This window comes from Panulirus ornatus, chromosome 6 (genome assembly GCF_036320965.1).
Source record: "Panulirus ornatus isolate Po-2019 chromosome 6, ASM3632096v1, whole genome shotgun sequence".
Taxonomy (NCBI): Eukaryota; Metazoa; Arthropoda; class Malacostraca; order Decapoda; family Palinuridae; genus Panulirus; species Panulirus ornatus.
Window position 1 is genome coordinate 17,750,751 of NC_092229.1, and position 14,608 is coordinate 17,765,358.

A 14,608-nucleotide genomic window follows, 5' to 3' on the forward strand; every position below is an offset into this window, starting at 1 on the left:
AGAAGGGCCACATCACCCAAAAGTCTTGCATTATGAGCATTAGTAATTCATAACCACCTCCAGGCTTAGCAAGTACACTGCGTGTCTGGCTCTGTTTAACATCAACTCAACCCCTACAATGAGCGGTAGTAATTCACATCCACCTCCAGGCTTAGCAAGTAAACTGTGTGTCTGGCTCTATTTAACATCAACTCAACCCCTTGGTGGCCTGCATGTAGGTTTGCAGCTACATGGTGCTGCGGTGACTCTGATATCACCAACCAGACACAGCCATGTTCAAGCGTGTAAATCACCTGTTCACTGTCTGTGAAAAAGTACTCCCTCACATTGCAGAAAGGCTTAAACTGGGCAATTCCTGAGCTCTGCTAGCAGGCCAGTCCTTAGTTCCAACCCTGTTCACCAACAGCATGTATAACAGGTCCATTACAGGCAGCCTCCACTACAGAGTCTTGATCTGGCACTATCCCATCAGCTGCATCTAGAGCTGCTACTGTGGCCACTTCCAAAGCTGCTGACAACTCCTCATGGTGACCAAGGTCATTTTCGTCTGGGCTTGCCTTCAACACTGGGTACATGACTATAGTTTCTCTTTCCAGGGAGGCACTTCACATGGAAGCAGAAATGCCAAGTCTTCTACTTCAGCCGAAGACCTAGACTGATGAAATCCTTCGGTGCTTTGTCACCAAACAACTTCAGTAAGAGACAGTGATCAATAACCAACTTGAGGCTGAGAAAAAGCAGTAAAAATAGCCAAGCCTTCCTCAAACACCATATCACTGCCAGTGCCTATCCTTCAGTTGAAGCATATCATGCTTCTACTGTCTTTTGGCACTTGCTTTCACACCATGCCAGCTTCCACCCATCTGGCAACAGAATGGGATTTCAGTCAAAATGCACATGAAGTACTGCTGGAGAACGATGAAATGGATTCCCTCTATGCTCTAGTTTGTGATGGCAGCCACCAGTCTTGACTTGATGCAGTACACTTAGCCATCCTTTGCTATCTGTCAGATGGTATCCCTGGAGTGTTGGAACATCCTCTGCAGTTATGTGGCATTTTTCTCTGTAAGTACACTGAGCAGAGGGTGACCATTCTTCTTTGGTACCATTACCATCCTCATGCACCATTTAGTGGCCTCACCAGTAGACACCCTCCACAATACATGTTGCCAGACATCCTCTTCCAGTTGCTTATTCACCTCCACCTCCCAGTAACTACTTGTTTCACCTATGTGTACAGTACAGGAAGAGAGTTCCACAGTCATGTGGCCCCATCTCTTGAACTTTCTATTCCACCTAAAAGCCTTTTATTTAAAACCTTTGTAAACTGCCAGCATTCACTCCTTCATTGGTTAGTTTATTCCAACCAACTACCATCCTAATACCAAACTAGTGCTTCATAAAATCCTTTCTGACAAGCTCTTAATTCCAGCTTTTTGTTATGTGGAAAGTGAAAAACTCAAAATACTCATGTATCTGGCAATGCTAAAGGGAATTTCCCCTCGTTCACAAGCAAACTTTGACCCTTCCACAAGAAGGTCAGGGGAGTTACCAGAACATGTTATATCACTTTTTACCTTAGGGATGAGTACTCTCCCAATGTCCAAAGTCAAAATATGATATCATTTGCCCTTTAATTTACTGGAATCTTTCCACACACACATGCACAAATGATGGGGGGTTTATCTTCATATGTACAGTAGGTTGTAGTGAATAGGTTTAAAGTATGCCTCCAGTAGACGCTCTTTGGTACACACTAAGTGTCTATTTCTTATCCCCTTGTTTTCACTCTCTTTAGGATGTCTTACTGAGTCATGAAATCCTCCCTTGTATCCTAGTATTATGACCTCAGGTTTAATCAGTGTGTGGCTTGTGGTGAGTTGAAAAAGAATTAGATGGTGAGCTTCCTAACAAGAATACAATGGCAATTGATGCTCACTAGTGTCTACTGAAATATCTCTCAGTAATGTTGTCTTATCTTACATTAGATTTATTCTTCCTCCCATAAATCTTAGTGCTCTACAAGGAGTCCACAGCCATCCTGAGTACTCCTCTCTCCTGTTACCTGCCAAAACAGGTGTCTTCTTCCTGAATCAAAAGTAAACTGGAAATTCCTGGAAGCTGCTAGTGTTGACTGAAGTCTGCTTGGGAACAGAAGCAGGCAAGTCACTGGCAAATGGCTTGGCATTAGATAGCAGGTGGATGTGATGTGGTTCATCCTTCATTACTAGTAAAGGGTTCCTGGTGTTGTTAAATATATTGGAGGAAAAAATGGCATAATATCCAATCTAACAGCCTGCAAATGTTGCCCCTCTATCATATTCAAATGGTGGAGCTGCAGTGAGCACAGGCTGGGTGTTGTGTGATAAGACCTCTGTTGTCCCTACCGTTGACTCCTGCATAGCAGAGAAGGAGTGAATGTAGCAAGGGAGCTACTGATGGATGAGTCTCAAAATCTTGCAGGCCACTAATGAAAGAAACAGTACCTTTGTTCCCTGAGAAGTTCACTTGACACTTATAACATTCTAACTCATGGGTAAGACAACCCTCATCTTCTCCTGCCTCATGCAGCTTTCAGTATTCATCAAACTTTTTCTTAAAACTAGGCATGGTGGCAGCTTGGTGGTGACTATGCGCCTTTCCACCTCTCAATGCTGCTACACCACCCAGTTTGCCAGTGTCTCACCATGATTCATATGGATCCCTGAGTCACTCTCAGCCTCTCGAAAGAAAGTTTGCCAGTGACTCACCATGATTCACATGGATCCCAAAGTTACTCTTAGTCCTCTCAAAAGACACACACTCTCTGAGGAGTTCCTCAAGGTCACTGTACAAGTCATATCCCGGAAATACCTCTTTGCACTAGTCTGTACTATGAGATATCCACAGCACAAAAGGGGCACTGAAATTACACTAGAGCACTCTGCTAAAACCAGCACATACACTTTCTTAGGCTTGTCCAGCAGCTGCATTAGCCTGAAAAATCAATTCCACATTTCCCACAGCATCCTATGCTTCCCTGATGCTGAAAGCCTCCCAATGATATTGAAGGAATTTGGAGATGAGGATGCATGGCAATTCACCAACAGTTTAGGCAGATGTTCATCACTGCCTTCCTGTCTGACCATACCTATGGCCATACCCAATTCAGAATAAATTGCCTCCAGCCTAAACATGCTATGGACTAAATCCCAAGTATTGCCTTTTCCAGAGCTGAGGCCCACCAGCAGCTAACTGTGCAGCAAGCACCTAAATCATGTCTTATTGAACCCTTAATGCCACTTTTGAGTCAAATGGCATCAGCCTAGAGGGCTTCCCGTACCCTTTCTGTTTCTGTGACCCTCATGAATTATGCCTTAGACAAATCTTGTTATAGTGTGATATTTGGTAGGTTGACTGATCACTGTACCATGTGGTAGGATAAGTCAGGGCATATAAACATTGGGCTGGCTTTGTGTTTATAATGAAAGGGTGAATACATGTGACTACCGCACTTGTCCATTTGCCATAATATCCTCCAACTGTCTTTAGAAAAGTTGCCCGGTACTACTACCCAACATTTCTTATATCCTATGGTGTGCTTTGTTCACATCTTATCACAATGTGAAATTTGGTAGGTTGACTGATCACTATGCCATGTGTTAGGGTAAGTCAGGGTATATAAACAAAGGGCTGGCTTTGTGTTTATCAAGCAGTGGTTAATACATGTGACTTCCTCACCAGTGCATTAGCCATACTACCCTCCAACTGTCATATGAAGTATTGACAAGTACTGCTGCCCAATGTTTCTTATACTGTACAGTGCACTATGTTTTAGAAGTGTTGGAACTCTACCTCTTTATGGAAATTTTCATTATCAAGAAGTCAATCAGTAAATCATATGAGAATTAGCCATTGTTATTCAACTGAGTGAAGTGCATTTACCTGATCAAAGCATATTCAAGACTCAGGTATTTCATTAAATCTTATGAGCAATTATGGGCAACTACAGTATCTTAACTAAGTGGCTCCTGTAAAGAAATCTTTAAGTAACCTGATTAATGTACTCATTTATTCTTCCATTTTTCTCTCCAAAATACTACCTTACTGTTATTCCATCTTACAATTCCTCTCTCACACAAGTCAATCTATAATCATGTCTCACTACACCTGATGTATCTCTGTCTATTCTTTAAAAACAACTATTCCACTTTTACAATCCCATCACACCTACTTAAACTTACATCCTATAAAAATCCTTTAAAGAGTAATGGTCAATCATGAAAGCCTTACATTTTTCCATTCACAAAACACAAGTTTTACTGACTCTGGCTTTCCTACTATTCTAGATCTGTCTGTACTTAAACATCACAGGACAATACACTATCCCTTCATTCAAATTTTCTCAAAATTCTTTCTTACATTCTTCAACAAAAAATGGTTATATCATTCTAAAATACTATTTAATATTATTGAAAATATTTAGAACTACATGAAATACTTACGAGAATATATTTTTAGGTAGCGTTTTGGTTGGGATGGATGTAACCACTTGCCCCCATAGGAGCACAACACTCCCAAACAAGACACACCATAACCATAGTTCCAAAGTAAGGGCTGCAGTGGAAAATGCCCTACCTCCAAACTGAACTATCACGATCTGTTAATAAAAAGATAAATATGAGTTGCATAATTCATGGCTGAACTCCAAGCAGATGTAGAGATATGAAAGGCTGCTTTGGAATGAAAAATTCCTTGATGAAATTGGACTCCATTTCATCCACAGATGATAATACAGCTTCGCCAAACATAAATATTCCCTTACAGTGCAACAACACAAAAGCGGAGTTCAGCAACACTCATATCAATATCTCTTGCATCATGGAGGCAAAAGTTTCCTATACCAAAATATCATACAGCACAAAAGGATAAGAGGAACTAATACATCATCACTAGTAAATTTCATCTTCACTCATACCAGAATGGGCACTGAGAGCATTATGCATAATACACCAGTTGAAGAAAGAAGTGATCATGTAATGCTCAGGATTGAAACTGGAAATAAAAGATATATCTGTGGGGCATTTCATGGTGGTGGGGTGGTGACGGGAATGGATGAAGACAGCAAGTATGAATATGTACATGTGTATATATGTATATGCCTGTGTATGTATACGTATGTATATGCTGAAATATATAGGTATGTATATGTCTGTGTATAGGCGTTTATGTATATATATGTGTATGTGGGAGGATTGGGCCATTTTTTTGTCAGTTTCCTTGCACTACCTCACTAACGTGGGAGACAGCAACTAAGTGTCATAGATAAATAATGGATAGATAAATATTTATTATTTATATTCATTATACTTTATCGCTGTCTCTTGCGTTAGTGAGGTAGCGCAAGGAAACAGACTTAAGAATAGCCGAACACATACACATGTTTATACATACACGTCCACACATATATACACACAAAGATATATATATATATATATATATATATATATATATATATATATATATATATATATATATATATATATATATATATCCCTGGGGATAGGGGAGAAAGAATACTTCCCACGTATTCCCTGCGTGTCGTAGAAGGCGACTAAAAGGGAAGGGAGCGGGGGGCTGGAAATCCTCCCCTCTCGTTTTTTTTTTTTTTTTTTTTTTTTTTTTTTTTTTAATTTTCCAAAAGATGGAACAGAGAAGGGGGCCAGGTGAGGGTATTCCCTCAAAGGCCCAGTCCTCTGTTCTTAACGCTACCTCGCTATCGCGGGAAATGGCGAATAGTATGAAAAAAAAAAAAAAAAAATATATATATATATATATATATATATATTTTTTTTTTTTCTGCTTTGTCGCTGTCTCCCGCGTTTGCAAGGTAGCGCAGGGAAACAGACGAAAGAAATGGCCCAACCCACCCCCATACACACGTATATACATACGTCCACACACGCAAATATACATACCTACACAGCTTTCCATGGTTTACCCCAGACGCTTCACATGCCCTGATTCAATCCACTGACAGCACGTCAACCCCGGTATACCACATCGATCCAATTCACTCTATTCCTTGCCCGCCTTTCACCCTCCTGCATGTTCAAGCCCCGATCACTCAAAATCTTTTTCACTCCATCTTTCCACCTTCAATTTGGTCTCCCACTTCTCCTCGTTCCCTCCACCTCCGACACATATATCCTCTTATTCAATCTTTCCTCACTCATTCTCTCCATGTGCCCAAACCATTTCAAAACACCCTCTTCTGCTCTCTCAACCATGCTCTTTTTATTTCCACACATCTCTCTTACCCTTACATTACTTACTCGATCAAACCACCTCACACCACACATTGTCCTCAAACATCTCATTTCCAGCACATCCACCCTCCTGCGCACAACTCTATCCATAGCCCACGCCTCACAGCCACACAACATTGTTGGAACCACTAGTCCTTCAAACATACCCATTTTTGCTTTCCGAGATAATGTTCTCGACTTCCACACATTCTTCAAGGCTCCCAGGATTTTCGCCCCCTCCCCCACCCTATGATTCACTTCCGCTTCCATGGTTCCATCCGCTGCCAGATCCACTCCCAGATATCTAAAACACTTTACTTACTCCAGTTTTTCTCCATTCAAACTTACCTCCCAATTGACTTGACCCTCAACCCTACTGTACCTAATATCCTTGCTCTTATTCACATTTACTCTTAACTTTCTTCTTTCACACACTTTACCATACTCAGTCACTAGCTTCTGCAGTTTCTCATATGAATCAGCCACCAGCGCTGTATCATCAGCGAACAACAACTGACTCACTTCCCAAGCTTTCTCATCCACAACAGACTTCATACTTGCCCCTCTTTCCAAAACTCTTGCATTCACCTCCCTAACACCCCCATGCATAAACAAATTAAACAACCATGGAGACATCACACACCCCTGCCGCAAACCTACATTCACTGAGAACCAATCACTTTCCTCTCTTCCTACAAGTACACATGCCTTACATCCTCGATAAAACCTTTTCACTGCTTCTAACAACTTGCCTCCCACACCATATATTCTTAATACCTTCCACAGAGCATCTCTATCAACTCTATCATATGCCTTCTCCAGATCCATAAATGCTACATACAAATCCATTTGCTTTTCTAAGTATTTCTCACATACACTCTTCAAAGCAAACACCTGATCCACACATCCTCTACCACTTCTGAAACCACACTGCTCTTCCCCAATCTGATGCTCTGTACATGCCTTCACCCTCTCAATCAATACCCTCCCATATAATTTACCAGGAATACTCAACAAACTTATACCTCTGTAATTTGAGCACTCACTCTTATCCCCTTTGCCTTTGTACAATGGCACTATGCACGCATTCCGCCAATCCTCAGGCACCTCACCATGAGTCATACATACATTAAATAACCTTACCAACCAGTCAACAATACAGTCACCCTCTTTTTTTAATAAATTCCACTGCAATACCATCCAAACCTGCTGTCTTGCCGGCTTTCATCTTCTGCAAAGCTTTTACTACCTCTTCTCTGTTTACCAAATCATTTTCCCCAACCCTCTCACTTTGCACACCACCTCGACCAAGACACCCTATATCTGCCACTCTATCATCAAACACATTCAACAAACCTTCAAAATACTCACTCCATCTCCTTCTCACATCACCACTACTTGTTGTCACCTCCCCATTAGCGCCCTTCACTGAAATTCCCATTTGCTCCCTTGTCTTACGCACTTTATTTACCTCCTTCCAGAACATCTTTTTATTCTCCCTAAAATTTAATGATAATCTCTCACCCCAACTTTCATTTGCTCATTTGCCCTCTTTTTCACCTCTTGCACCTTTCTCTTGACCTCCTGTCTCTTTCTTTTATACATCTCCTACTCAATTGCATTTTTTCCCTGCAAAAATCGTCCAAATGCCTCTCTCTTCTCTTTCACTAATAATCTTACTTCTTCATCCCACCACTCACTACCCTTTCTAATCAACCCACCTCCCACGCTTCTCATGCCACATGCCACAAATATATATGTATATATTATTATTATTATTATTATACTTTGTCGCTGTCTCCCGCGTTTGCAAGGTAGCGCAAGGAAACAGACGAAGGAAATGGCCCAACCCACCCCCATACACATGTATATACATACGTCCACACACGCAAACATACATACCTGCACAGCTTTCCATGGTTTACCCCAGACGCTTCACATGCCTTGATTCAATCCACTGACAGCACGTCAACCCCGGTATACCACATCGCTCCAATTCACTCTATTCCTTGCCCTCCTTTCACCCTCCTGCATGTTCAGGCCCCGATCACACAAAATCTTTTTCACTCCATCTTTCCACCTCCAATTTGGTCTCCCTCTTCTCCTCGTTCCCTCCACCTCCGACACATATATCCTCTTGGTCAATCTTTCCCCACTCATCCTCTCCATGTGCCCAAACCACTTCAAAACACCCTCTTCTGCTCTCTCAACCACGCTCTTTTTATTTCCACACATCTCTCTTACCCTTACGTTACTCACTCGATCAAACCACCTCACACCACACATTGTCCTCAAACATCTCATTTCCAGCACATCCATCCTCCTGCGCACAACTCTATCCATAGCCCACGCCTCGCAACCATACAACATTGTTGGAACCACTATTCCTTCAAACATACCCATTTTTGCTTTCCGAGATAATGTTCTCGACTTCCACACATTCTTCAAGGCCCCCAGAATTTTCGCCCCCTCCCCCACCCTATGATCCACTTCCGCTTCCATGGTTCCATCCGCTGCCAGATCCACTCCCAGATATCTAAAACACTTCACTTCCTCCAGTTTTTCTCCATTCAAACTCACCTCCCAATTGACTTGACCCTCAACCCTACTGTACCTAATAACCTTGCTCTTATTCACATTTACTCTTAACTTTCTTCTTCCACACACTTTACCAAACTCAGTCACCAGCTTCTGCAGTTTCTCACCTGAATCAGCCACCAGCGCTGTATCACACTATTCGCCATTTCCCACAATAGCGAGGTAGCGTTAAGAACAGAGGACTGGGCCTTTGAGGGAATATCCTCACCTGGCCCCTGTCTCTGTTCCTTCTTTTGGAAAATTGAAAAAAAAAAGAGAGGGGAGGATTTCCAGCCCCCCGCTCCCTTCCCTTTTAGTCGCCTTCTACGACATGCAGGGAATACATGGGAAGTATTCTTTCTCCCCTATCCCCAGGGATAATATATATATATATATATATATATATATATATATATATATATATATATATTTATATTTTATTCATTTATTATACTTTGTCGCTGTCTCCCGCGTTAGCGAGGTAGCACAAAGAAACACACAAAAGAATGGCCCAACCCACTCACATACACATGTATATACATACACGTCCACACACAGCACATACATATCTATACATCTAAACGTATACATATATATACACACACAGATATATACATATATACATAATTCATACTGTCTGCCCTTATTCATTCCCATCGCCACCCCGCCACACATAGAATGAAAACCCCCTCCCCCCGCATGTGCATGAGGTAGCACTAGGAAAAGCCAACAAAGGCCACATTCATTCACACTTAGTCTAGCTGTCATGTATAAAGCACCGAAACCACAGCTCCCTTTCCACATCCAGGCCCCACAAAACTTTCCATGATTTACCCCAGACGCTTCACATGCCCTGGTTCAATCCATTCACAGCACGTCGACCCCGGTATACCACATCGTTCCAATTCACTCTATTCCTTGCACGCCTTTCACCCTCCTGCATGTTCAGGCCCCGAATACTCAAAATCTTTTTCACTCCATCTTTCCACCTCCAATTTGGTCTCCCACTTCTCCTCATTCCCTCCACCTCTGACACATATATCCTCTTTGTCAATCTTGCCTCACTCATTCTCTCATTTTTTTTTCTTTTTTTTTGCTTTGTCGCTGTCTCCCGCATTTGCGAGGTAGCGCAAGGAAACAGACGAAAGAAATGGCCCAACCCACCCCTATACACATGTATATACATACACGTCCACACACGCAAATATACATACCTACACAGCTTTCCATGGTTTACCCGAGACGCTTCACATACCCTGATTCAATCACCTGACAGCACGTCAACCCCAGTATACCACATCGATCCAATTCACTCTATTCCTTGCCCTCCTTTCACCCTCCTGCATGTTCAGGCCCCGATCACACAAAATCTTTTTCACTCCATCTTTCCACCTCCAATTTGGTCTCCCACTTCTCCTCATTCCCTCCACCTCCGACACATATATCCTCTTGGTCAATCTTTCCTCACTCATTCTCTCCATGTGCCCGAACCATTTCAAAACACCCTCCTCTGCTCTCTCAACCATGCTCTTTTTATTTCCACACATTTCTCTTACCCTTACATTACTTACTCGATCAAACCACCTCACACCACACATTGTCCTCAAACATCTCATTTCCAGCACATCCATCCTCCTGCACACAACTCTATCCATAGCCCACGCCTCGCAACCATACAACATTGTTGGAACAACTATTCCTTCAAACATACCCATTTTTGCTTTCCGAGATAATGTTCTCGACTTCCACACATTCTTCAAGGCTCCCAGGATTTTCGCCCCCTCCCCCAACCTATGATCCACTTCCGCTTCCATGGTCCCATCCGCTGCCAGATCCACTCCCAGATATCTAAAACACTTTACTTACTCCAGTTTTTCTCCATTCAAACTTACCTCCCAATTGACTTGACCCTCAACCCTTCTGTACCTAATATTCTTGCTCTTATTCACATTTACTCTTAACTTTCTTCTTTCACACACTTTACCAAACTCAGTCACCAGCTTCTGCAGTTTCTCACATGAATCAGCCACCAGCGCTGTATCATCAGTGAACAACAACTGACTCACTTCCCAAGCTCTCTCATCCACAACAGACTTCATACTTGCCCCTTTCCAAAACTCTTGCATTTACCCCCCTAACAACCCCATCCATAAACAAATTAAACAACCATGGAGACATCACACACCCCTGCCGCAAACCTACATTCACTGAGAACCAATCACTTTCCTCTCTTCCTACAAGTACACATGCCTTACATCCTCGATAAAAACTTTTCACTACTTCTTACAACTTGCCTCCCACACCATATATTCTTAATACCTTCCACAGAGCATCTCTATCAACTCTATCATATGCCTTCTCCAGATCCATAAATGCTACATACAAATCCATTTGCTTTTCTAAGTATTTCTCACATACATTCTTCAAAGCAAACACCTGATCCACACATCCTCTACCACTTCTGAAACCACACTGCTCTTCCCCAATCTGATGCTCTGTACATGCCTTCACCCTCTCAATCAATACCCTCCCATATAATTTACCAGGAATACTCAACAAACTTATACCTCTGTAATTTGAGCACTCATTCTTATCCCCTTTGCCTTTGTACAATGGCACTATGCACGCATTCCGCCAATCCTCAGGCACCTCACCATGAGTCATACATACATTAAATAACCTTACCAACCAGTCAATAATACAGTCACCCCCTTTTTTAATAAATTCCACTGCAATACCATCCAAACCTGCTGCCTTGCCGGCTTTCATCTTCCGCAAAGCTTTTACTACCTCTTCTCTGTTTACCAAATCATTTTCCCTAACCCTCTCACTTTGCACACCACCTCGACCAAAACACCCTATATCTGCCACTCTATCATCAAACACATTCAACAAACCTTCAAAATACTCACTCCATCTCCTTCTCACATCACCACTACTTGTTATCATCTCCCCATTCGTGCCCTTCACTGAAGTTCCCATTTGCTCCCTTGTCTTACGCACTGTATTTACCTCCTTCCAGAACATCTTTTTATTCTCCCTAAAATTTAATGATACTCTCTCACCCCAACTCTCATTTGCCCTCTTTTTCACCTCTTGCACCTTTCTCTTGACCTCTTGTCTCTTTCTTTTATACATCTCCCACTCAATTGCATTTTTTCCCTGCAAAAATCGTCCAAATGCCTCTCTCTTCTCTTTCACTAATAATTTTACTTCTTCATCCCACCACTCACTACCCTTTCTAATTAACCCACCTCCCACTCTTCTCATGCCACAAGCTTCTTTTGCACAATCCATCACTGATTCCCTAAATACATCCCATTCCTCCCCCACTCCCCTTACTTCCATTGTTCTCACCTTTTTCCATTCTGTACTCAGTCTCTCCTGGTACTTCCTCACACAAGTCTCCTTCCCAAGCTCACTTACTCTCACCACCCTCTTCACCCCAACACTCACTCTTCTTTTCTGAAAACCCATACAAATCTTCACCTTAGCCTCCACAAGATAATGATCAGACATCCCTCCAGTTGCACCTCTCAGCACATTAACATCCAAAAGTCTCTCTTTCGCGCGCCTGTCAATTAACACGTAATCCAATAACGCTCTCTGGCCATCTCTCCTACTTACATACGTATACTTATGTACATCACGCTTTTTAAACCAGGTATTCCCAATCACCAGTCCTTTTTCAGCACATAAATCTACAAGCTCTTCACCATTTCCATTTACAACACTGAACACCCCATGTATACCAATTATTCCCTCAACTGCCACATTACTCACCTTTGCATTCAAATCACCCATCACTATAACCCGGTCTCGTGCATCAAAACCACTAACACACTCATTCAGCTGCTCCCAAAACACTTGCCTCTCATGATCTTTCTTCTCATGCCCAGGTGCATATGCACCAATAATTACCCATCTCTCTCCATCAACTTTCAGTTTTACCCATATTAATCGAGAATTTACTTTCTTACATTCTATCACACACTCCCACAACTCCTGTTTCAGGAGTACTGCTACTCCTTCCCTTGCTCTTGTCCTCTCACTAACCCCTGACTTTACTCCCAAGACATTCCCAAACCACTCTTCCCCTTTACCCTTCAGTTTTGTTTCACTCAGAGCCAAAACATCCAGGTTCCTTTCCTCAAACATACTACCTATCTCTCCTTTTTTCACATCTTGGTTACATCCACACACATTTAGACACCCCAGTCTGAGCCTTCGAGGAGGATGAGCACTCCCCGCGTGACTCCTTCTTCTGTTTCCCATTTTAGAAAGTTAAAAAATACAAGGAGGGGAGGATTTCTGGCCCCCCGCTCCCGTCCCCTCTAGTCGCCTTCTACGACACGCGAGGAATGCGTGGGAAGTATTCTTTCACCCCTATCCCCAGGGATAATATATATATATATATATATATATATATCTATATATATATATATATATATATATATATATATATATATATATATACATATACATATATACATATATACATATATACATACACATACATACACATACATATGCACACATACACACACACACATACACCTATATATACATATGAAAAATGTAAGAAACAATTTAGAAAACTGAAACTTCTAGCTTGAAATGAAATGAAAAAATGAATGTCACATACTGGTTCAACCTCTGGCTATGGAAAAGGGAAATGTATAATCTATTTACACAAACGTCAATAGCAGTTCTCATGAATTTAACCGCTGTATCAATAAGCTTCAATGTCTAAGCTACATTTTTTCCAATTTCATTGTTTTCTTGTCAAAGCCCCATGTATGAAAACTATCACTCCAGTAACACAACTATAAACATTTACTTCCCCTTTAATATATATATATATATATATATATATATATAGAAGACGACTAAAAGGGGAGGGAGCGGGTGGCTGGAAATCCTCCCCTCTCTTTTTTTTTTTTTTTTTTTTTTTTTTTTTTTTTTTTTTTTTTTTTTTCCAAAGAAGGAACAGAGAAGGGGGCCAGGTGAGGATATTCCCTCTCAGGCCCAGTCCTCTGTTCTTAACGCTACCTCGCTAATGCGGGAAATGGCGAATAGTATGAAAAAAAAAAATATATATATATATATATATATATATATATATATATATATATATATATATATATATGTTTGCTTTGAAGACTGTATGTGAGAAATACTTAGAAAAGCAAATGGATTTGTATGTAGCATTTATGGATCTGGAGAAGGCATATGATAGAGTTGATAGAGATGCTCTGTGGAAAGTATTAAGAATATATGGTGTGGGAGGCAAGTTGTTAGAAGCAGTGAAAAGTTTTTATCGAGGATGTAAGGCATATGTACGTGTAGGAAGAGAAGAAAGTGATTGGTTCTCAGTGAATGTAGGTTTGTGGCAGGGGTGTGTGATGTCTCCATGGTTGTTTAATTTGTTTATGGATGAGGTTGTTTGGGAGGTGAATGCAAGAGTTTTGGAAAGAGGGGCAAGTATGAAGTCTGTTGTGGATGAGAGAGCTTGGGAAGTGAGTCAGTTGTTGTTCGCTGATGATACAACGCTGGTGGCTGATTCATGTGAGAAACTGCAAAAGCTGGTGACTGAGTTTGGTAAAGTGTGTGAAAGAAGAAAGTTAAGAGTAAATGTGAATAAGAGCAAGGTTATTAGGTACAGCAGGGTTGAGGGTCAAGTCAATTGGGAGGTAAGTTTGAATGGAGAAAAACTGGAGGAAGTAAAAGTGTTTTAGATATCT

At 41.5% G+C, this 14,608-nt stretch overlaps 1 protein-coding gene across 17 annotated transcripts in view; it reads right to left on the reverse strand.

Moving 5' to 3' along the window:
• Nucleotides 1–14,608, reverse strand: part of PMCA (plasma membrane calcium-transporting ATPase 3) — a 1,595,457-nt gene that overhangs the window by 219,048 nt on the left and 1,361,801 nt on the right. For all 17 annotated transcript variants that reach the window (XM_071662674.1, XM_071662681.1, XM_071662678.1 and 14 more), the window contains one exon: nucleotides 4,485–4,639. In XM_071662674.1, the coding sequence (XP_071518775.1) occupies nucleotides 4,485–4,639 (155 nt within the window). The remainder of the gene's footprint in view (nucleotides 1–4,484; nucleotides 4,640–14,608) is intronic.